General features: G+C 40.0%; 1 protein-coding gene across 1 annotated transcript in view; it reads left to right on the top strand.

Annotated features, from left to right (window-relative positions):
* The window catches only part of LOC126184190 (uncharacterized), a 59,874-nt gene extending 43,630 nt beyond the window's left edge, over positions 1-16,244 (top strand). The window contains exons 3-5 of the mRNA XM_049926557.1: positions 14,448-14,530; positions 14,663-14,792; positions 16,240-16,244. Coding sequence (XP_049782514.1) covers positions 14,448-14,530; positions 14,663-14,792; positions 16,240-16,244 — 218 coding nt within the window. The remainder of the gene's footprint in view (positions 1-14,447; positions 14,531-14,662; positions 14,793-16,239) is intronic.
* Positions 16,245-25,219: the final 8,975 nt, after the last annotated feature.

Genomic DNA, 25,219 nt, shown 5'->3' with positions numbered 1-25,219 from the left:
TGTGCAAATTTTATTCATGAAGATTGGGCGAAAATAAATCGAAACTGCTTTCGTGAAATTTCTGATTACTAGTAGGTAACTCAATAAACAATGGCAAACACAAAATTAGATTTGTCATACGATGAAGCACGTGGTATATAATTCCATGACATAAGAGAATCAGATAAAAATAAGTCTATAGACTCTAGAATACTCGGAGCAGTATTAAAACAGTGGGGAGGTAACAAAAGCCATACTTCAATCTCATGTATCGACATTAGAAATACCGATACTGTTCCGCGATCTCTCCATGAACAACGGAAGTTGTCTGGATACGGCAGAAGGTACATCTATAATCGTGAAAGACTTGCAAACAAAATATTAAGCCAAGTTGGGCAAGCACTGCGACGACCTCACCTTAATTCATGTAGTTTAGCGCATGGGAAAGGCCATCGAAATGTAACCTAAACTCAGTACACAGCCCCGATATGCATGAGGATCGAGCACGACCACCAACAGGAAACGCCAACTGTAGGAAACTGAATGCAGAAAGCACAAAATAGAAAACAGAATGCCTTTGTCTAGCCTTCTTCGGGGCATGCTTCGACCGAACACTACTGCACGGGCATTTGATTGGTCAGCCAACGGCCGGCCGCTGTGGCCGAGCGCTTCTAGGCGCTTAAGTCCGGAACCGCGCTGCTGCTACGGTCGCATGTTCGAATCCTGCCTCGGGCATGGATGTGTGTGATGTCCTTAGGTTAGTTAGGTTTATGTAGTTCTAACTCGAGGGGACTGATGACCTCAGATGTTAAGTCCCATAGTGCTTAGAGCCATTTGAACCATTTGTCAGCCAACGCTACTTTCAAAGTACCGACTACAGATGCACCTTCACTTAACCAGCTCAAGGCTTCAGTATGCTTAGTAGTCGAGAACCTGGGTACGGAATAATGTTGCGACAATTTATCACAACTTAATTAATTAAAAAATGAATAAACTGAAAGGTGACTTTCAACGAACGGCTTTCATCACACTCCCACATATTATATATCACCGTTTGGAATGTTTTTAGCAGAGCGATCAGCAGAAGAAATTCCAAAAATGATCGAATTTCTCACATGTATACCACGTAAGCATAATATTTATCTATGATTCACAATAATGTAAAATGGCCTTTTTGGGCTTGAAGTAATTCAAAGCCGTGAATACATAAAATGCTAAAAAGTCACCTCAACTAAATGAATCTTTAGTTACTAAACAATATTCTTGATACACAGTGGAAAGTGGCATGCCGATTTTAGTTTTTTTAAATAAACCGATTAGATGAGTGTAGGATCCTACACGCTTTAATAAATGACTCCTACTTTTACATAAATTCTAATATGACTACCATAAAGTAAGGCTACATAAAAATGAACATAGTCCCAATTATAGAAGACACACATTAGTATCAATTACATGTACAATACGGAAGGCGAATTTAAAACCAAATTCGTGAAAGAGGATAGAAGTAAGATGCTAGAAGCAATAATTCCTGAAGTTGTCCTTCTGAATGTACTACCTAATCACAGAATATCCTAACACGTTTTCTTGCAGTTTACTGGACAGAGGAATTATTTGTTGTTTGTCCCGCAGTTTATTGTACTGTTAGCACATACTCATGCTCATATGAGACTTTGGAAGGCAGTTTTATAATAAAAGATGTCTGACTCTGGTTGCAAGAGATTGTTGATTTTATCGAGGGCAGAGCAGAAGTTGGTTGTGGTTGACGAGGGGAGCATTATTTTGGAGTCCAGACAAATGTATGGCTGTGATTACAGTCATAAATGACTGCACCTTAATCCATGATAAATCTATCTGACTGAGTTTGACTGACATCGGCAAATCACCGTTCACTGATAAATGAGTCAACCGTCTGGCAGTTAGTACCTCACCCTGTCATGAAACTGTGTCTAGTAATAGTCATGTATGAGTACCATGCTGTCAGATACTGTGGTGTGTCAAAGCGATCCTCCATGTTGTTCAGGATGCTCCATTTATTGCTTTCTTTACATCTCGTCAAGTAATATGGTATTTCATAGCGAATGCCCATTATTTAGTTTGGATAGATGGAAACTTCGTCCAGTATAGGGCCCAGCCTCATGTGTGTCCTCACAATAGCACCCAGTGAACATCTCCCTCGCACCTCCTCGACGTAAATATATTTACCAAGAAAATCAGTAAAAAAAATGGCTCTGAGCACTATGGGACTCGACTGCTGAGGTCATTAGTCCCCTAGAACTCAGAACTAGTTAAACCTAACTAACCTAAGAACATCACAAACATCCATGCCCGAGGCAGGATTCGAACCTGCGACCGTAGCGGTCTTGCGGTTCCAGACTGCAGCGCCTTTAACCGCACGGCCACTGCGGCCGGCGAAAATCAGTACATAACTGAGCAAACGTTTATAATTACTATGAAGGGTCACATTTAGCCCAAAATATTCCATCGGCACTAGCGAGCGTAGTGCATCATCAGGTCCACAATGTAAAATAACTGCTGGTTTAACATGGGCAATAAAAAGTTGACAAACAAAAACACTCTGAGAGAAACTCCCATCACAGGGTACACTGTGGTACAATTTCACATTTCTCTTCTTCACATAACTCTTGTGATCTCTTTGTGCCATCACAGCACTTCGTTTCTAGGAGAATATCCTTAACCAGTCAATTATCTAACTACTTGACACAGATTCAAATTTCACTAATCTACACCACCTCTTTACGTAAGTCCTAGTCTAAATTATAGGCTCTTAATTAGAACATTCTGATATTACTCAACTGTTTTGTTTCTGGAATACAAGATGCATATATACGTACAAATAAATAAATAAATAAATACGTGGCTTAGCTGGCCATTTCGTTATTCATTATTTAACATAATCATCACGATGAGTATCTACAAAAATAAAGTTTATCATAACATACTGCAAAGACTAATAGATTTCTCGACCTTTGAGGAGAAAAGACACATTAGATCCGAGGCATTGTCTTGTCACTCTATCTGAGTTCACAGTACAATCAGCAGTCCACAAAAAGTACTCACCATTTAGGGAGCAACCTATACCGCAACATTTGACAAAAACTAACATATGAGCTGCCAAAATAAACAAGATTACATATATTATTTGTCATACTAATCAGTTTGTTAACAATAAAATAAAATGTTAATAATAGCACACTTTCTTCTCTCAATGCAGAAGAAACAAATCCGAAAGAATGTGGACAGAAACAGAAAACATGGAGAGAAGATACACAGGAAAAGCAGGAAATCACAACAGGGAGAGAAGAGGAATTAAAGTTGTTACGTGATCCTAGGTGGTCAGTACGAAGATGACTATAAAGATGGGCCACTGATCAAAATTCCAATACTAACGGTAATATGTATGTACTTCTTGGACAGCTGTACAAAACAAAATGTAAGAACAGGTCTGACATACTGTACAAGTAGGCGATCCTGCATTTGTAATACTACACTGCTTCTCTGCGAGAGAGGAAAACAATCAGGAACATATGAGATCCCTATCAGTGTAACACTAAATTATAATCCACTGCAATACTGAAAGACAATACCACAAGAAAGTAAAGAATTCTGTACAGTCTCTAAATTTAATACAATATACTAATCAACAGAATATTTTACAGCCCGGCTCATCTTATTTGAAATGGTTATTCTTAAGCTACCAAAATTTAGGAAGCAGGAAAATATCGTTTTACCTTTACTTTCCAGTTTCATCTTTTAAGCCTCCAATCCAAAGTTCTCAATCCAGTAGTTCGCGAGTAGCACCATTTCATTTAACTTGTTTCTCTACATTTGTCCATATTAAAATTGTGTCCCTTTACACTGTGTAAAATGTTTCAGTACGTTCCTTTCTAAACTCACATACCGACTCAAACTTTGAATAATATTCTAATTCAAACGATAAGGAGGGATACTTCGTTGTAAATCAACCAACAGTGCTCTCCTTAATTCATTTCAAACAACAAATAGGCAACTATGAACCTGGAACTAGCAAAATACATCAGTATTCACACTACGGGCATGGAACTATTGACACCACTGAACATAAAACCTCACCTTCAATCCCTGCGGGCACGGTGCTGTTCTTTAAAATACTAGTAAACATAAACCCTAATCTCAGAAACAAGGGCAATCACTGTACAGTCAACCTTTAATCAAGGACTACAAAAAAAACACAACACAGTAACAAACTCTATCTGAGGGGAAACTGTCACCGTTACAACCCTTAGTAATCCACAAGAAGACATAAGAATCATAAAACCACCCTGCCCGTGCTCTACCTTGGCGGAAATACGTAATTACAAAAATTCATCTCAAACAGCCACAAACAAAATGATTAAGCTATTCACTTCAAAGTTTTGAAGTAAATCTTAGGTACCTCCACAGTCCGAGAGACAATCATAAAATAAAAAAAGGTACCTACTTCTATAAAGATACCGTACTGTGGGTGGCGGAGGGTAGCATGTACCACTGCTTGCCATTTCCTTTCCTATTCCACTCGCAAACAGAGCGACGGAAAAAAAAAACTGTCTGCCTCCGTATAAGCCCTAATTTCTCGTATCTTACCTTCGTGGTCCTTAGGCGCAATGTATGTTGGCGGCAGGAGAATCGTTCGGCAGTCAGCTTCAAATGCCGCTTATCTAAATTTTCTCAATAGTGTTTCTCCAAAAACGTCGACTTCCCTCCAGGGATTCCCATTTGAGTTCCCGAAGCATTTCCGTAACACTTACATGTTGTTCGAACCTACCGGTAACAAATCTAGCAGCTCGCCTCTGAATTGCTTCGACGTCTTCCTTCAATCCGACCTGGTCCGGATCTCAAACATTCGAGCATTACTCACCAGTAGGTCGCACCAACGTCCATTATGCGGTCTCCTATATAGGTGAACCACTCTTCCCTAAAATTCTCCTAACAAAACGAAGTCGATCATTCGCCTTCCCTACCGCAGTTCTCACATGCTCGTTACACCTCATACCGCTTTGCAACGTTCAGATGGATGGCTCTGAGCACTATGGGACTCAACATCTTAGGTCATAAGTCCCCTAGAACTTAGAACTACTTAAACCTAACTAACCTAAGGACATCACACACACCCATGCCCGAGGCAGGATTCGAACCTGCGACCGTAGCAGTCCCGCGGTTCCGGACTGCAGCGCCAGAACCGCTAGACCACCGCGGCCGGCTTTGCAACGTTCCGCCCAGATGTTTCAACGACTTTACTGTGTCAAGGATGGTACTAGTAACACTGTATCGGAACATTACATGTTTGATCTTCCTACTCATACGCATTACCTTACATTTTTTCCGCATTTAGAGTTACCTTCCATTCATAACACCAACTGGAAATTTTGTCTACGTCGTCTTGTATCTTCCTACTGTCACACAACAGCGACGCCTTACCGTACACCACGGCATCATTAGCAAACAACCGCAGATTGCTGCCCACGCTGTCCGCGAAATCATTTCTAGATACAGAGAACATCGGTCCTACCACACTTCACTGAGGCACTCCTGACGATACCCTCGTCTCGGATGGACACTCGTAGTCGAGGACAACATACTGGGTTCTATTATTTAAGTCGTCTTCGAGCCACCCACATATCTAGGAACCAATTCCATATGCTCGTGCCTTCGATAACAGCCTGCAATGGGATACCGTGTCAAATGTCCTACATCCATATTTCTCAGTATATCATGTGAGAGCGAGGCTTTTTAAAACCGTGTTGATTCGTGGACATAAACTTCTGTCTCAAAAAAAATGGCACTGAGCACTATGGGACTTAACATCTAAGGTCATCAGTCCCCTAGAACTTAGAACTACTTAAACCTAACTAACCTAAGGACATCACACACATCCATGCCTGAGGCAGGATTCGAACCTGCGACCGTAGCAGTCGCGCGGCTCCGAACTGAAGCGCCTAGAGCCGCTCGGCCACTGCGGCCGGCTCTTCTGTCTCAAGAAAGTTTATTGCATTCGAAGTGTTCTTAAACATCAGTTATTGTTCCCGTGATATATTAGTATTGCTCTAGTCAATTAATCAATTCACTTTTATTTCACATGCACATAGTCATTTTCTTACAGACTACCACGTTCTCCAAAACATTTCACATAAAGTGCACAGACAGCAATAGATACATAATCACTCTGATGTAGGACAGAACATGATCAGGAAACAGTTCAGAACATTAAAGGTGAAAACACTCTAGGAAAGAGACTTAACGAAAGAATTACCCGAATTGGACGGAAATCTATAAATGTGATGTACATAGACACAGACGACAAAAATTTCAGAAAAATTTGATTCAAGATTAAGAGCCTTACAAACGGAGCAAGTAAATGACGGGTTGGTCCATATCAGGCTCTTGTGCAAGCAGTTATACAGTTTGGCATTGGCATAGTTACTGGAAGTTCTCCTGAGAGCTATTGTGACAAGTTCTGTCCAGTTGGCGTGTTATATCGTCAAAATCCAGAGATTGTTAGAGGCTCCTATCCCCAACACCCCAAACGTTCTCAATTGGCGAGAGAACAGGTGACCTTGCTAGCCAAGGTAGTGATCGGCAAACATGAAGACAACCAGTAGAAACTCGTGCGGCGTGGGCATTATCTTGCTGAAATGTAAGCCCAGGATGGCTTGCCATGAAGGGATACAAAGCAGGCCGTAAAATACCGTAGACGTACCACTGTGCTGTAAGGATGCGATGGATGACAACCAAAGGTGTCCTGTTATGAAAAGAAATGTCAGCCTATACCATTGCTCTTCGTTGCCGGGCCATATGGCGGGCGACATTCAGGTCGGTAACCACTGGTGTCCGGGGCGTCTCCAGACACGTCTTTGGCCTGGGATCTCATTGAGTGCAGTAGAGTTGTCTTCAGTGATGAGTCCCGCTTCTAACTGAGCCCAGATAACGAGCAAAGGCGTGTTCAGAGACGCCCCAGTCATCATTGGGACACCAAACTGTCACCCGCCCAACGGCCAGACAACCAGGATGTTGGTCTGAGATGCCATTTCATAACAGGACTCCTTTGGTTGTCATCTGCGGCACCCCTAAAGCACAACATTACGTCGACTATATTCAACTCCCCGTTCTGTTGACCTTCACGGCAAGCCATCCTGGGCTTATATTTCAGCAAGATAATGCCCGCCAGCTCAAGACGAGAATTTCTACTGCTTGTCATCGAGATTGCTAAACACCACTTTGGCCCCGAAGGTCGCCAGATCTCTCCCCAGTTGAGAAAGTTTGAAGCACTATGTGCAGTGCCCCAACCAGCTCGGAATTTTGACAATTTAACGCGCCAATTGGACATAATTTGGCACGATATTCCTCGGAACGACAGTAAACAACTCTATCAATGAATGTCAAGCTGAATAATTGTTCACGTAGTGTCCAGTGGTGGACCAACGCGTTATTGACTTACTCAGTGTGTGAAGCTCTTTCTCTTGAATAAATCATCCATTTTTTCTGAAATTGTAATCATCTGTTTGTCTGTACATGTATATCACATCTACCGATTTACATCCCATTCGGATAACTCCTTCGTGGTGCGTCGTTCCTTTGTTTTAGTTTGTATGTGACGTCACACCTATGGTGATCTTACGCTCGCTAGGCACATCTGGATAGTAGGTATATATACCCCTAAGGATTAAGATATAGCATCCTCACTTCATATCAGATTCGTAATCATCCATGCAGTTTAAACTCACTTAATCATGGAACTGGCTAAACTTCGTCCACATGAAATACTTATGTCACACAGACGGAGAGAACCAGCTGTCAAATCAAAACTAGCTTGTTAACATGAAAGAGCAGAACACAACTTCGTCCTGACAACTGAGCTCACGTTACCATTTGAATAATCTCAACATATGGCAATATATATACACTGATGTGACAAAAGTCGTGGGATACAGATATGCACATGTACAGATGACGGCAGCATCGCGTAAACAAGGTACAAAAGGGCAGTGCATTAACGGAGCTGTCAGTTGCACTCAGATGATAAACGTAAAAAGGTTTCCGACGTGATTGTCACCGCACTATGGGGACATTTCAAATCGGAAATCTTTAGGGAATTCAACATTCAGAGATCGACAGTGTCAAGAATGTGTCGAGAATACCAAATTTCAGGCATTACCTCTCTCCACAGACATCGTAGTGGCAGACAGCTTTCACTTAACGACTGAGAGAAGGGCATTTGCATAGAGTTGTCAGTGGTAACAGACAAGCAACAATGATTGAAATAGCCGCAGAAATCAATGTTGGACGTACGACGAATGTATCCGTTAGAGCATTGCGGAGAAATTTGGCGTTAGTGGGCTATGACACCAGATGGCTGACGCAATTGCCTTTGATAGCAGCACGACATCGCCTGCAGTGCTTCTCCTGGGCTTGTGACCATATCGGTTGGACCGTAGACGATTGAAAAACCATGGTCTGGTAAGATGAGTCCCAATTTCATTTGGTAGGAGCTGATGGTAAAGTTAGTGTGACGCAGACCCCACGAAGCCTTGAACCCAGGTTGTCAACAAGGACTGACCAAGCTGGTTGTGGCTCGATATGGTATGCTGTGATGTGAACCGATCATTGAGTCGAAATGGTTACGTTCGACTACTTGGAGACCATTTGCAGCCATTCATTGACGTCATGTTCACAAACAACGATGGAATTATTATGGGTGACAATGCGTCATATCACCGCGCCATAATTGTTCTCGATTAGGTTGAAGAACATTCTGGAGAATTCGAGCGAATTGTTTGGACATCCAGATCACCGGACATGAATCCCATCGAACATTTATGGTACATAATCAAGAGGTCAGTTTGTGCACAAGATCCTGCACTGGCAATACTTTCGCAATTACGGACAGCTATAGACAGACAGCAGCATGGCTCAACATTTCTACAGGGACTGCAAACGACTTGTTGAGTCAATGCCACGTCGAGAAGCTACGCTATGCCTGGTAAAAGGTGGTCCGACACGATAATAGGTGTTCTGTAACTGTTTTTCCAACATTTTATGATCACCCTCAATAGTAGCCCTTCTTTGTTCCCTTCATTCATTTGTCAGCCCTTATTTGTTTGATATTTTAATATATTTCCTCCAGAGCTTTCATAAACATGACAAATACATTATTGAGGATATCTATAGTCTGAAGGGACGTCGTGTGGAACAACTTGAACAAATTGCAGTTTCTACATACCTGTAACAAAATTGCAATTACTATAGACAAATTTCACTACAAATTCACACAAGAGGATATAAAAACCCACCGAAGCACTTAAAATAAACGAAGCAGCAAATGGTGAACCCTATCTGAGAAATACACCAAAAATTTGAAGTCTAGCCTCAACAACACCTCACATCAGCTCACCACATTTTTTTTTTTATTTCGGCATACCCTCTTCTCTAAGTAAATAAATCAAGAAGAATAACTATAGCTATTAAATCCCATGTACTTAACATCCTCAAACGCGTGAAAATGAATATGCACTCAGCTGTAGAAGATTCACACATCAGATCAACAACCTCTGCTAAACATAACTGTGGAACTGACAAAGCTTCCTCCACCATTCTACTGTCACAACGCCGTCTGTTGAACAACCCGCAAGAACACCGGTTGTGAACTCCAGTAAAGATACTCGGATCAACAGCTGGTAACATAGACTGCGTAGCCGCAAGAGTGTTCTGTGGAACAGCCACAATTCCAATTAAGTAGCAATTAAATTCTCATACGAATATACCAGGGCGTGCTGAAAATTAATGCCTCCAATCTTTTTTGTAAAAACTCTTAAAGCTTTTTAAATAAAACAAATGATTTTAACATTCTAAATCCTTCATGTCTATATATTTATTTCCCTACAGCCACCTTGACGGCGAACACGTTCCTCCTAACGACAGACCAATTCATTGACGCTGTCATTGTAGAATGATTGACTTCGTTGACGGAGCCACAATCTCGCCTCTGCTTGCACCGCTTCATCACTACTAAAATGAAGCCTTCCAACGTATTTTCAAGAAACTCTTGTGTGGGCTGCTATTCAGGCTGAAGGAGAGGGTGCTCCATGCGTGGACGAAATCTTGGAGTTTGTGCTTTTTTTCTGGGTGTCTCGCCGTATCTTGCAGAGTTTGTGGTGGTGCCTTTAGGCAAGAATTTCAACTGTACCACACGTTGAACATCTCAGAACATTGTGAACATGGCTACCCTTGCTTACGTCAAGGTTTTGAGATTTTTTGTCGTCTGTGATCCTTTGTGCTGTGACTTGATTGATTCTCTCTTGTTTACGAGCTCAAGACCGTGGAACGAGCTTTCATTACCCGTCACAATGCATAGTAATGTGGAATCCAATTAATATTTCAACCTTGCAAAGATGAAATATGAATAAAGGGATATGCAGTCTAAATTATGTACGTCTCCTGAAGACGTATACATTTGTCAATTTGTTTGTTAATTTCTTGGACATTCGTTGGAATGATGTCGACATTTCGTTACAAATTGTAGAAGCATTAGAACGAACGGGAAATAACTGACCATTCCATGAATTGTGGTTCGAACGGTGATAGTTAAGCTAATTAAAGTCCAGAACAGAAAGAGTACGCAACAAGCGCAAGGGAAACGTGTGGTAATAACTTTCAGTATCAAAGAAAAGGCTATAAGTTCTTTGGTTAAATAAAAGGAGGGTGAAAACGCTTAAACATAATGCAAAGCTGGTTCCATTCCATAAAATCTCTACGTGAACTGTATAAATGGAACGGATTACGCGAAACAATAAATACGCCCCAAAATCAAACTTGTAAAACTGTGAAAGAAAAACTGTCAGAAAGAATTAAAACAGCTTATGAGTCACTGCACGGTTACCAAGTGAGAACTACGTGAACGAGCCCTCTGAATTTCAAGTAAGATTAAAATCATTGATTTCCACGTTTCTTTGATCTAGTTAAACAAGTTCAGGAAATTATTCAGAAAACGAAGTCGGAAAATTACGAAGTTTACTTAAAGTAGATGTTTCTAGGAGATCTGATTAATAGGTAAAACTATAGAGAAGTACGTAGCTGACGTAAGAACGAAGTTTGTTATCTCCTATAATTTTGTTTGTAAATCCAGTCAGGTTTCGCGCAAGAACTGCGTACAAACCGCACGTTATCATTTCGAACGGAAGAAAGACAAAGTCGCTTGTGCAATCGATGAATGTCATAACGCATTCGTATACAACTATGGCAGCGACAAGTGTCAGTGGATAACTATTTACGCAGCTTTACGTCTGTCTACAGGAACTTCAAGGCAAGTTAGGACCGACTTTTTTTAAAATGTCTTGTTTAGTTGTAAAAATCTTGTAACAGGCGTAGTAAAATCTGGAAAATGGAAGAGAATAATTTTCAGTGTTATTGCTGACACTTGTTCTTACTAGTTGCAAGAGATAATGCATTACCTTTGTTGGCTTCTTGGTCCGGACATAAAACCATATGTCTTTAGAACAAAATGATACAGGCTCCAGACAGAAATTTTTCGGCACTGCAAAACATTTTTAAGAAAATTGCCATACAATATAATTTCTGATAGCTCTGGATGATTTCAGGTTTTTCAGCGGTATATAAATATTAAACTTCAGACTATTGTAAACTGTCAGTTTGCATCACCAGAGTTTACGAATTTGATAAAGTATGCCTGGCACACAGCACAATATGCAGAGCAATGGCCACGACTGTTTCTTACTCCGTCCCGATTCTGTCTAAATAATAGTAGTAATTATTGTGACATGCCTAAATGCATTAATCTTTGTTTTATTAGGTGTACCTGGCGTAAAGAAAATATTTTCGTCATACAATATACGGTTCGCATTTTTGTGATGATTGAAGGGAATAAATAACGAACTGTTAAATTTTTAGTAAAATATACATTATTCACAAATTATTATAAGAACTGTGATACATAAATTGCAATATTTCATGTTCACATATGGAAGTCCCAATTGATGGAAGTTGTCTGTAATGTAACATCACACACTGCCTTGATTTTCTTTCCTCTGCTAGTCACTTGTGTAACAATTAGAACTGCAACAATTTGACGATATGGACTGCAAGTTATTCAAAAATTTATGATTTTAGACACTTTTGGTGCGGTTGAAGTGCTTAAAATTCGCATGTGTGCAATTTGGACTTCGCTCTACGAGGTGCTACGTTCTCTTGTGGCGGCATCTGCTTTTTTGCCGATTCGCGCACCGTACAGGAAGGGCTACACACATAGCTGTTACAAGCGGTTCTTCGTGCGGCAGATTAGTAACTTTAACGGTTTCTTTAAAAACACCTACAGTGTGCCTTAACAGCTAAAATTTTTATAGTGCACCTCTTTCGCGGTATTCCTACTGTATGAAAAATTTCAGGTTGGGGTTTCGTCATGGCGGATGGGACCATTCCCTTGTGACCACACTAAAGCATCAGTTATCAAATTTACACTGATTGACAGTTCCTAGGTCCGAAAGTTCCTGTATCTGTTAACTAAAAAAAAACCGAAGTTTTAAAGAGGAGGATGACCATGTTAATGCACCAATGCAAATAATATCAGAACTACATAAGTTGAACAATCGCTAAATTTTTCCCTGTGAAGAAAGACTTCAGTATATTTTTCCTGCAATATGCGACACATTTGTCTTTCACCCTGTTTTGCTCAATAGACTGTTGCTTGTAATAAGAACTTTGATCCAACGTATTTCATGAAATTGAAAAAAAATCATCAATTAATTTAAATATTTTTAGGACAGGATTGTCAGTATTAAACTTCAGCAAGTAACTCTACATCCTATTAAAACTCTCTACATCATATATTAATTCAAAACGTATCTGAAAATACATAGAATTTAAAAAATACACAACCCTATGTCTAAAAAAATTTAAAATAGCTTAATATCTGCAGCAACGCACTTCTTTTAGTGAATTATAAAAAGCAACATTGTAGTGTGACTAGTGATAAGAGTAAAGATGAAATGATTCTACAGTAGCCTCCCTCGTTACTGAAACTCGCTAAGTCTGTTCTTCACTCTATCTCCATCCATTATGTCCATAAATTAACGCACAGCAAATGCCGTATGACAGACGTTAAGGCGTCATTGCTTTACACTCTACTATTCCGAAGTGGCGATCAGCTATCATTGCAGAAAAACTTTCTTCGTTAAACTACGCAAGCCCACACTAAAATGACAGCTCGCTGGTGGAATTCGGAACTACCGACAGCACTTCTATCTCGATTCTGCCAGACAGGACTTCCTTAAAAGATTCATGGCGATTCCATGAGTCTTAGAGCTCACAGCACCTCTCAAAATTTGTCAGACATTTAGATCTCTTGAGTAAATCGTAAATCAGCGTTGTGGTTGGAGAACGATTGATTTGTCAGTCAGTTGCAAGTATTATCGTTGATTCAGCTTTACTTCTTGGTGCTGCTGCCGCCGTTGCCTGGTAGAACCACTCACAACAGAATTTTAAAAAACAAGTACGCTGAATAATGCTCACACTAAAATCTTTGAGTATTTTACTAAGCTAAGATTTGGGAAAAATTCCATTCTCCAAACACTGCTAACAGTTCCCAATCAGTTAGGAATGGTTTCTGGAAATTCGAATGTGTGTTTTCGTTCGCCTTAATGATCTGTTTCACCACACTTACGACATTCGTAATAGCTTCCAGAATTTCTGCTAAGTAATAGTGCTTCTTTCAGTCTGTTACCTATACTAGTAATTTACGTTTTCACACATAATGCATTTCTCCTTGTTTATGAACCATTTTGTAATCTGCGACTGTACGGACTTCGGTGATAAAACATCTAGAAGAGTTGCTTTAAAGAAATAGTTCGCCGGCCGAAGTGGCCGTGCGGTTAAAGGCGCTGCAGCCTGGAACCGCAAGACCGCTACGGTCGCAGGTTCGAATCCTGCCTCGGGCATGGATGTTTGTGATGTCCTTAGGTTAGTTAGTTTTAACTAGTTCTAAGTTCTAGGGCACTAATGACCTCAGCAGTTGAGTCCCATAGTGCTCAGAGCCATTTGAACCATTTTGAAAGAAATAGTTCAGTACAGTAACGTAATTGGTAGAACTACTGCAACAAAGATTTATACTTTGCATAAGGGTGGTTATATTACTTACGTAATGTTTGGATCTTGGTTATGTTACTGTAAACATAATTTTTCTCAGAATGGACTACTTTACTTTAAAGAATAATATCGTACATGGTTCCAGACACACTGCATATTTAAAATATCAAATTACTGGGTAATGAGCCGTTGAAAACAACCCATACATACATAAAGTCACTTAAATACTCCAGAATAAACTGCCTAACATAACATTTATGGTAATTTACATGTACACGTTATTTGGAATGACAAATTCAATTTCCTTAACAACTTGTAAGATAACTTAACTGTTACAGGAAAGCTCGTTGCTGTACAAACTATGATACACAGTATCCTGTACTTCATAGCATGTTACTATCTCATCCAGGGGATTTCACAGGTAAACCACAATGCACTTCACTATAGCTATTAATAAATGAATAACTTTAGTATGGAGGAAATATGTCAATTATTTATCGTATTACGTTTTCACATTCTTAGAACATGTAAGGATGCACTTTTTTCCCCTCAGAGAACTGATGCACTGATGGCCCCATGGTATATGATGCATAGCTTCTTTTTCACGTACCAAATGATACTGATACTAGTCTTCGAGAATGATTACAACTCAGCTCAAAACATTGTGGCAGCTGGTAACGCCTGTAAGTATTTCATTATTCCATCACTGTGTGTTAGATTTATTTCGGAGTTGTCCAGTTATGTAATTGCTTTGAGAATGTATTGAAATTTCATTAGCATACCTAACAAAAGAAGAAAATAATCAGGTTTAATATGAAGTCAATAAGCAACTTGGATTGGGAAAATATCTGCTAGGAAAGTAACGAAACTCTTTCGAAAAGTATCATACTACCACTTGTCCTGTGTCCCATGACCTCGTGGAATAACACAGCTGTGATGGTAAGGTGGAGATTTGAGGCCCACTCCGCATAACTAACAGTAAAGTACCTTAATCAAACGTACGCAGAAGTTTTAAATTACCACAAAAAGAGTGTTAACAGTAAGAAATAAATATTTCCAGAAAGAAGCCAAAATGTCATGAGATTAAAGAAACATGTACTATTGTAGCTCCCCCTTTTTTGTAGAAAAATATTTTTTTTTACAAATTAAAGTTCTGTAGGAAAAAGTAAATGGAACGAATAAGTGCGTAGTTTATATTTTCAATCAAATTTTATAGTATTAAACAGTTGGCTCAGTATGAGGAAAATTAGTGTGCCGCATTTCATTTCAATTACTTGTATTCCTTACATTTGCATTATAAATAAGATTGTCCATTAAAAGCTTCGTCATTAAATAGCTAAAAATTCAATTCCTGTGCCGCGCGGGATTAGCCGAGCGGTCTCAGTCGCTGCAGTCACGGACTGTGCGGCTGGTCCCGGCCGAGGTTAGAGTCCTACCTCGGGCGTGTGTGTGTGTGTGTGTGTGTGTGTGTGTGTGTGTGTGTGTGTGTGTGTGTGTGTGTGTGTGTGTGTGTCTGTCCTTAGGATAATTTAGGTTAAGTAGTGTGTAAGCTTAGGGACTGATGACCTTAGCAGTTAAGTCCCATAAGATTTCACACACATTTGAACATTTTTTTCAATTCCTGTCCTCTAAAATACAGTGGGCTTACTGACAAAATTTATATCCCTCATTTACATTTCAATACACTGATTAAATTTGTGCTGCAGATAATGCAGTGTATTCAAACAAATTAACTTTATTAAAAATTGTTGCCACATTTATGCAACAGGAACATTTATCTCTATTCTAATTACCTTTTTGTTTAGAAATCTATATATAATCCAGTTTGGAATACAGAATTAAATGTAAGAAGATAAATAGTGATATATAAACTTTTTCTTGAGATTATTACTTGACTTACATTAAATGTAAAGATAAACACTTAAAGAACATAAATTTTACGAAAATATATACCATTTCTTGAATTGTGCACGTCCTTCACAATAATACTAAGATTCTTGTGCAGATAATCTGTCGTCTTGCTATTCATTGTTTACACTGGATTTTCTTAGTGTTACTTTATTTAGTACTGAAAATAATGCTAAAATTTCCTTCATATGTTCATGTGAAAACTTGTTTTATCAATTGCAGTTTAAAGTGTTCCAGCAAATAATTTCCTTAATTTAGAATACAAAATTAAAACTATTTTCTGTTTTGTTAAAATTGACTACGTCTTTGATCTTTCATTTATCTTGAAAATTTAATTTGCTTATTCTGTTTCTAATTTGTGCATTTACGCGTTTTTAAAACTGTTACTAATATTCCTCACACTTTGGTAAAATCATCTACAATTTTTCTTTGTGTTGGCATCTTTACTAATGAAATACAGATAATTAAAACATCTGAATATCTTCATTTTTAATATAATCTTGTAAGTATTTTTTTAGTTAGACAAAAAGTAAAGACTCACTATAATGCTATAGAAAGTTACATATATCAGTACTGGCATCTGATAACAAAATATTAATTTATAGTGATTAGATGAACAAATTGGAAATAATAGGTGTCAAGTTCCACACAAATATGTAAAATTGACTGACTCGCAAGTAGTATTCAAATGTTACTCTTGTAAAATGGTTCACGTTGTTGGACTTTTGTTTTCGAAAAAATAGATAATCGTAATGCACATCGTTCAGCCAGTCACTACCTGAAACTCGTCTTAACATAATGCCAGGTGAAGAAGTCATAAGTGTTCAAAAAAGCGCGCGCGCGCGCGCGCTCACACCACCAAACACACACACACACACACACACACACACACACACACACTTCTGCACCAGGCGTATTGAAAAAGACAATTCAGTGCACACACTCTTGTTGTGGCTTAAATCGCTGGTAAAGAAATTTAGATTATCATCACGAAAAACCATCTATTCATAGTTAACGATAATATATGGGCTGAATAATGAAAAAAAATAAGCTTTATGGTTATGTATAACAGCATACTGTGTTCTTATTACCTATATGATTATATTACACTGTAATTAATTCACAAAGTAAAGTTAATTTTCAGTGTTAATAAATACTCCTAATTCATTTTCTGCAGCAGCTGTTGTATATGGGAACGAGCAAAAAGTTTCCTATCGAAGGCCGTACAGTAGTTTAGAATAGGTATTCCAGTCAGGTAGATTAAGACTGAAGAAACTGCAAAAAGTTGGGAATTTAAGGAGACGGGTCCTAGATAAACTGACTAAACCAGAGATTATACAGAGATTCAGGGAGAGCATAAAGGAACAATTGTCACAAAAGGGGGAAAGAAATACAGTAGAAGAAGAATGGGTAGCTCTGAGGGATGAAGTAGTGAAGGCAGCAGAGGATCAAGTAGGTAACAAGACGAGGGCTAGTAGAAATCCTTGGGCAACAGAAGAAATATTGAATTTAATTAATGAAAGGAGAAAATATAAAATTTCAGTAAATGAAGCAGGCAAAAGGGAATACAAACGTCTCAAAAATGAGATCGACAGGAAGTGCAAAATGGCTAAGCAGGCATGGCTAGAGGACAAATGTAAGGATGTAGAGGCTTATCTCACTAGGGGTAAGATAGATACTGCCTACAAGAAAATTAAAGAGGCCTTTGGAGAAAAGAGAGCCACTTGTATGAATATCAAGAGCTCAGGTGGAAACCCAGCTCTAAGCAAAGAAGGGAAAGCAGAAAGGTGGAAGGAGTATATAGAGGGTCTATACAAGGGCGATGTACTTGAGGGCAATATTATGGAAATGGAAGAGGATGTAGATGAAGATGAAATGGGAGATATGATACTGCGTGAAGAGTTTGACAGAGCACTGAAAGAGTCGAAACAAGGCCCCGGGAGTAGACAACATTCAATTGGAACTACTGACGGCCTTGGGAGAGCCAGTCCTGACAAAACTCTACCATCTGGTGAGCACGATGTATGAGACAGGCGAAATACCCTCAGACTTCAAGAAGAATAATTCCAATCCCAAAGAAAGCAGGTGTTGACAGATGTGAAAATTACCGAACAATCAGTTTAATAAGTCACAGCTGCAAAATATTAACGCGAATTATTTACAAACGAATGGAAAAACTGGTCGAAGCCGACCTCGGCGAAGATCAGTTTGGATTCCGCAGAAATGTTGGAACACGTGAGGCAATACTGACCCTACGACTTACCTTAGAAGAAAGATTAAGGAAAGGCAAACCTACGTTTCTAGCATTTGTAGACTTAGAGAAAGCTTTTGACAATGTTGACTGGAATACTCTCATTCAAATTCTAAAGGTGACAGGGGTAAAATACAGGGAGCGAAAGGCTATTTACAATTTGCACAGAAACCAGATGGTAGTTATAAGAGTAGAGGGGCATGAGAGGGAAGCAGCGGTTGGGAAAGGAGTGAGACAAGGTTGTAGCCTGTCCCCGATGTTATTCAATCTGTATATTGAGCAAGCAGTAAAGGAAACAAAAGAAAAATTTGGAGTAGGAATTAAAATCCATGGAGAAGAAATAAAAACTTTAAGGTTCGCCGATGGCATTGTAATTCTGTCAGAGACAGCAAAGGACTTGGAAGAGCAGTTGAACGGAATGGACAGTGTCTTCAAAGGAGGATGTAAGATGAACATCAACAAAAGCAAAACGAGGATAATGGAATGTAGTCGAATTAAGTCGGGTGATGCTGCGGGAATTAGATTAGGAAATGAGACGCTTAAAGTAGTAAAGGAGTTTTGCTATTTAGGGAGCAAAATAACTGATGATGGTCGAAGTAGAGAGGATAAAAAATGTAGATTGGCAATGGCAAGTAAAGCGTTTCTGAAGAAGAGAAATTTGTTAACATCAAGTATAGATTTAAGTGTCAGGAAGTAGTTTCTGAAAGTATTTGTATGGAGTGTAGCCATGTATGGAAGTGAAACATGGACGATAAATAGTTTGGACATGAAGAGAATAGAAGCTTTCGAAATGTGGTGCTACAGAAGAATGCTGAAGATAGATGGGTAGATTACATAACTAATGAGGAGGTATTGAATAGAATTGGGGAGAAGAGGAGTTTGTGGAACAACTTGACAAGAAGAAGGGACCGGTTGGTAGGACATGTTGTGAGGCATCCAGGGATCACAAATTTAGCATTGGAGGGCAGCATGGAGGGTAAAAATCTTAGAGGGAGACCACGATATCAATACACTAAGCAGATTCAGAAGGATGTAGGTTGCAGTAAGTACTGGGAGATGAAGAAGCTTGCACAGGATAGATTAGCATGGAGAGCTGCATCAAACCAGTCTCAGGACTGAAGACAACAACAACAACAACAACAACAACAACATTCCAATCAGGCAGAACCGCCGTAAGCATTGTAAATGCCTGCTTGTACATCCCCGTCCGACAGGAATTTTCGGCGCTTCAAGGACTTTTTTTTTTAAGGGACCGCAGGCGTTAAAATAATGAGTGATAAGGAATATAGGATGGGTCCTTGAGTGTCTCCCGACTTGAGTTGGCATAACTTCTGCGTTACGACATTTACGATATTGGAACGTGAGTTGTCATGAGTCAGCAGCACCCTCTTGCCGCAGGTTTCCCGGACATTTCGCCTTAATTGCATGCCGTAATTTCTCCAGTGTTGCTCAGTACCGTTCCCCAGTGATGGGTCCACCAGGTTCCTTGAAATCAATAAGCATTTGGCCCCAGTAATCAAAGAACAGGTGAGCATCACCCTTCCAGCAGATGGCTGGCTTTTGAACGTCTTGGGCCGAGGGGAAGGTGGATGACATCTTTGCATCGTCGACGCTTTATACTCCAGTTCTGATTGGTGGCATTAGGTTATGTTGCCTGCAACAATGCACTCAAGGAACGTGTTGCCTTCAACTTTGGAAAGCGTCAGATGCATCAGGCAAACAGCCATCCGGTTTGCTTTTCTTTTGGCATCCCACGCCCGGGGTATTCACTGGCTGCAGACCTTACGGTAGTGTAACTCGTGCCGGATAATGTGTTGCACGTTACCGAAGCTGATGTCGAGACCCTTTGCTAGCGCATGTGTGTTTGTGCACCAATCTGCCCTAATTGCCCAACTGCCCAGTTGTCATTTGATGAGGCTCGTCTCCTGGAACGACCGGTGTTCTGTGTCGAATCGTGACTAGTACGGAACTTGGCGTGCCATTCTACCATGGTAATTTTCGATACATATCCTGCTCCACACACCGTCTTAATTCTCCGATGGATGTCTACCAGTGTTTGTCCTTCAGCAGCCAAGAAAAGAATAACAGCGCATCGGTCTTGTTTGGACGCATTTGGTATAAATGTCACCATAGTTCACGTTTCCACATTTACCCCACGCACTTCGAATAGACATGAATGCCACACTAATTCCTTGCCTATATGTCGGTGATTACACACCCACATTAGAGTCACGTTACGTTGCATATACGCTGCAGCAATGCCCTCAAACGGAAAATTTTTGATCGCCCGTTACATTTCGGTTATTATTGATTTATCTGTTCTGAGCTCTTTGAGCGCAATGAGGTTAAGATGGAAAAAAACTATTAAATATACTTTTAACTAAATAGATGAAAAATGAACACATTTAGAAGAGACAAAATTGGTTAGCATACTTATGGATTATCTATCCCAAAGGGAACGTCGTTCTGGAGTAATTTATCACGTTAGACGTTATCCCCGCACGTAGTGACAATCTTCTGTTGCTTTACCTGACAGTCAAATGCAGCGAGCTGTCTCATCATGCCATTCGTTCAATAACTGCCAGTGACAGGCGCAATACAGGTTCAGGTACCTGAACAACCTAGATTTGAGTGCAGCCACTTCATTTACGAAGGATGGCCCACCACCAGACTATTCAGCGATTGCTTTACTGCTCTTGTAGAGACAGATAATTTGATGGTGTTGGAGGTTGGGGCAATCCTGAGCAGACTGTGTAACGGTGGATAAAACAGTATCGTGAAATTGGAGAATCTAGTAGGCTTGTGGGAATTGGAAGTTAGCGTGTACCAACACCAGTCCAAGGTTATCAGCTTGTAAACATATCACATCCTCTTTATTAGCTGTGTGGCAGTTGAACCAATGAGTTTCTGGGGTCGGTAGAATGGTTCGACGGCAGTTTGGGGAGATCAGACTACAAAGAAAACAAGCGGCCGTCAAAGGGAAGCCCTTAGATGACTGACTCTACCAATTAGCATTTGCTAAGGGAAATATCGATGGTGACTAGCGGAGTCCAATATTTTCCAACGAATCAGTATGTTCCACAAAAAATGATTATTGAGTAAAGCTACATAGGTCACATGATGTCTGTTACGATCACAAGTACTTACATGAATCATTTCATGAGGGTTGTGTGACTATGGCAGTTGGCGGCTGAACATGTTCCCATGGATAGAATAATATGTTAACAGCAGGATCTGTCATGAACAGACAAATCAACTACTGTGCAGGAGTAGTTTGCAGAGAGAAATGGGATTTCTCTTCTTGACTGGTCTCTACCTGCACATCAGTCTCATTGAAAACGTATCGGTGGAGACAAAACGGAAGATGCAAGAAAACTGCATTGCCCTGTGATGATCTTTGGAATGTTGGCGCCCTAACTGACGGAGTTAAGGTTGTCGAAAACGAGACTTATTACTTACCTCATAAAGTGTATTTCTTGGAGGATGCAGAAGGCTACTAATGCAGAAGGGCTTCAGATGTGATACTAGTATCCATGTTTTGCCAGTTCTGACCCAGTGACTTAGGTATGACCTATCATCCCTACGTCCAGTTACCAATGAGTCATTGCTCCTGTCACCCTCATCCTTATAGCTGAATTACTTAAGGTACTTTGTTATCCTGCCTTTTTTCCATGGCGGGTACCTGAAATAATCAGGATAATTTCACCTTCCCATCCACTCTATTCAAGGGCAGCTATCGTATTAGTTCCCACAAAGTCAAGACGATGTCCGGTATGACATCACAGACCAAGATGTCAGCCTTTGTGAATTGCGGTATAAATTCGTCCAGCCAAGATGTCGGCCCAAGACAACGACCTATATGATGTCAGAAATGAAATAATTGTCTTGGAATGCTCCCCTACTTCTCTTGGAGTGTTTTAAACAGTTCCATATTGCATGGTGTATTCATTTAAACATTTATATAAGTTTTTAACTCCCCAGGTGTGTAGCAGTATTGCATCCCAGACACAGTCAAGGTCGCAATAGTTCTTACAATTAACTTATTACAACCTCTTTCATGCAGTCACGCTATATCAGTTCATTTTTAAAACAAAGTACACTCTTCCTATGTAATAATTAGACTGTGAAGGTATTGTGTTCATTTTGTGCTGCATAACAATTAAACTGTGGATGTTCAGCGCTCGTGTTTTAAACAAAATTGCATTAATCGGCTCCCCATGCTCTATGTTTAACAATTACGGGAAATAAATGTAGCAGTGAGTCAGCCATACTTAATGATCGCTGAAGCAAGGACGATTTACTTAAACAACCTGCAGGTAACGGGCTCAGGCGCACATCACAGACCGTGCTTGGCAATGCATGCAAAAGGATTGTCAACAGTGCTCCATTCACTAAAAGTACTATCAGGTGTTCGCAGCGAACAGGCCGCGCCAGTACGGCCCACTTACGTCTTGAGTTGAGCCAGTTATGACCCCATGGGCTGTATATTTTGCCTCCATACACGAAGGAAGCGCCTCACATGTGCTCGAACAGATGTCGAATACTGTTACATATTTTACTGGCGAAAAATGCTTGCAAAAATTCAAATTTCCGATTCCTCATTAACTCTTGGTGTAAATTCATGTTTGACGCTTTTTTTTTTTTTTACCTGACCATGTGTGGAATTCAGGAAACGTTCAAGATCAGCTAGTGTTTCCTAGCCAACGCATCATCAGCCAGGTCGAGCCATAAGAAGGGTCATAGTGCAGTCAAGAACGGCACTACGAACACAACCATGCAGTTCTGCGAACGCTTTGTCTTATCATAATGCGTTTGCACACTATCAGGGTAGGTGAATGTCTACATTTCATATAAACACAGTATTGTCTACAGCAGTTCCTACACAGGTTTCTATATTAAAACTAGCGGTTGCACATAACCAGTCTCGCCTCGTTTCTTATTGCACAGATACAGATAGATTCTACAGCTATAGTAATATTATAACTTGTGTTCCAACCACCAGCCAACACTAGCACTGAGGTACCAAATGAGATCAGATGCATAACATAGTTCTATCTATTCCATTACGAGTACATCCTCTCATAAATAATGTATCGTATAGTAACTTCCTCATTAAAGTTAGTAAAAGTAGTCGTTGCCTAATGTTTTGTATGTTCTAAATAGCATCTGTACATGTACAGAAATGGGGCGAAATATCAAGAGTATCCTTTCTAATAGTCGTCAGGTCAAGTTTGAAGGGTCATCCAAAGACCGTGTTTTATTACCAGAATACTCAGAAAATGCAGCATGTGTATTAAGACTACCTACATTGCACCTGTCACTCCACTTTTAGATTATTTCTACATAGTATGGGAATACTTGACAGACAGGAGTCATTGTTCCTTACAGGAGGGCACAAGGGCACAACCGATTTACATCCGCATCATTACCTAACTCCGCTTGTGCTTCCTCTGATGTTTACAACTGATAACGTTTTACTGACCATGAAGCTTTTCGCAGACGATTCAATTGTCTATGTCAAGGCCGGCCATGGCGTGCCAAACTTCTCGCGTGCAGCGTGTGCAGACCAAGGCCCGGACTGTCACTCGAGTTTGTTCGGTTCCTCCCGGAAGTACCCAGAATAGTGTGACATTTCAATTAGCACTGGGGTGCAGAATCTTGATGTCAGTGCAGTTTACCCTTCGTTAATCGTTCGTGGTATGATGGACGTTCACGGATCCAGTGGCTATTTGCACATAACAGGCCAGTCTAGCAGTCTATCGTCACAATCCTTTAAAAATGAAAAGGAATGACAGAAGAGAGTGATGAAAATTCTCGATTCGTTTAAGCGACGGATGCTTCTTATTTGCTATGGAACAACATTACAAAACCATGCAACAAAAATATAGATTTAGTTGACAATGAAAGAGCAAGAAATTACAACGATCAATAGATGGGGTTCATTATTCTCTACACTAAGAAGCACTCCGTGCTAAATTTGCAGGAATGGAGCACGTGAAGAAACTGGTGTTCGAATAGAAAAATTTCTGAAGTCACACCCATTACTGCACTGCAACATTTTTCATTGTAACCAAACGAAGAGTATGGAGACTTCACGTATTACTGTAAAGCACGTTGGTTATGTCATGGAGCAAACCTGGAATGATTTTTCTATTTATGAAGGAAAAAAATAGCGTACGAACCAAAAATAGAACATCGGGAATGATTTACAGACTCAGCATTTTATATGGAATTGACTACAGTAAGAAACTACAAGGTGACAAACTACTCCTTTCTGATTTGATGGGAGTGCGTTTGAGAAGAAAATCGAGTTGTAGGAAGGTCACAGTCTAACAAACGCAGTCATATTCCCTACCCTCACTGGTGTTACAGAAAACGTGGGGTTCGAAGAATTCATTGTGGCCTTGAAAACATGATGGCAGTTTCCTAAACCTTTTGAGGACACTGTCAGTGTTCCATCTGTTTTCAAGCTCGTTTGCCGTTACAGTTGAAAGTGCCCCTATGCATGTGCAGTTGTAGCTGTTCTGCAAGGTAATTTCCGCTTTAAAGACAAATGCCTATAATGTTAAAACTGTCCAGGGCATCTACATTACTTTCTTCAGGTAGAGTTTCCACATCTCCATATTGAGGTTGCAAGAGTGCTGCAGTATTTCGATCAACATATGTGCGTGAAAGGCCTGTTTTCGGTTCTGAAACTAAATAAGTCACGATTAGGTGGCAACCCGAGGGTGAAAATCTGTGAAATTGTCTTCATCTGTCCGTAAGTCGACAATTTGTATCAGATAAAAATTATCTTACGCCTACAGCACACGAAAAATAATTAAATTCTTCTGAAAATTTGTTTTACTTTTAATCTATTTTGTTGAGAAATGTGAAACATAAAACAAATTCGTATGCAGTGCAACTGCATTGCTGCCCTCGCAGCTTCCTCATGTTGCCAATCCTCGGGGT

The sequence above is a fragment of the Schistocerca cancellata genome, chromosome 4, assembly GCF_023864275.1.
Source record: "Schistocerca cancellata isolate TAMUIC-IGC-003103 chromosome 4, iqSchCanc2.1, whole genome shotgun sequence".
Lineage (NCBI taxonomy): Eukaryota > Metazoa > Arthropoda > Insecta > Orthoptera > Acrididae > Schistocerca > Schistocerca cancellata.
Note: the sequence above shows the minus strand (reverse complement) of the source record. Positions and strands in the feature narration are given on the sequence as shown.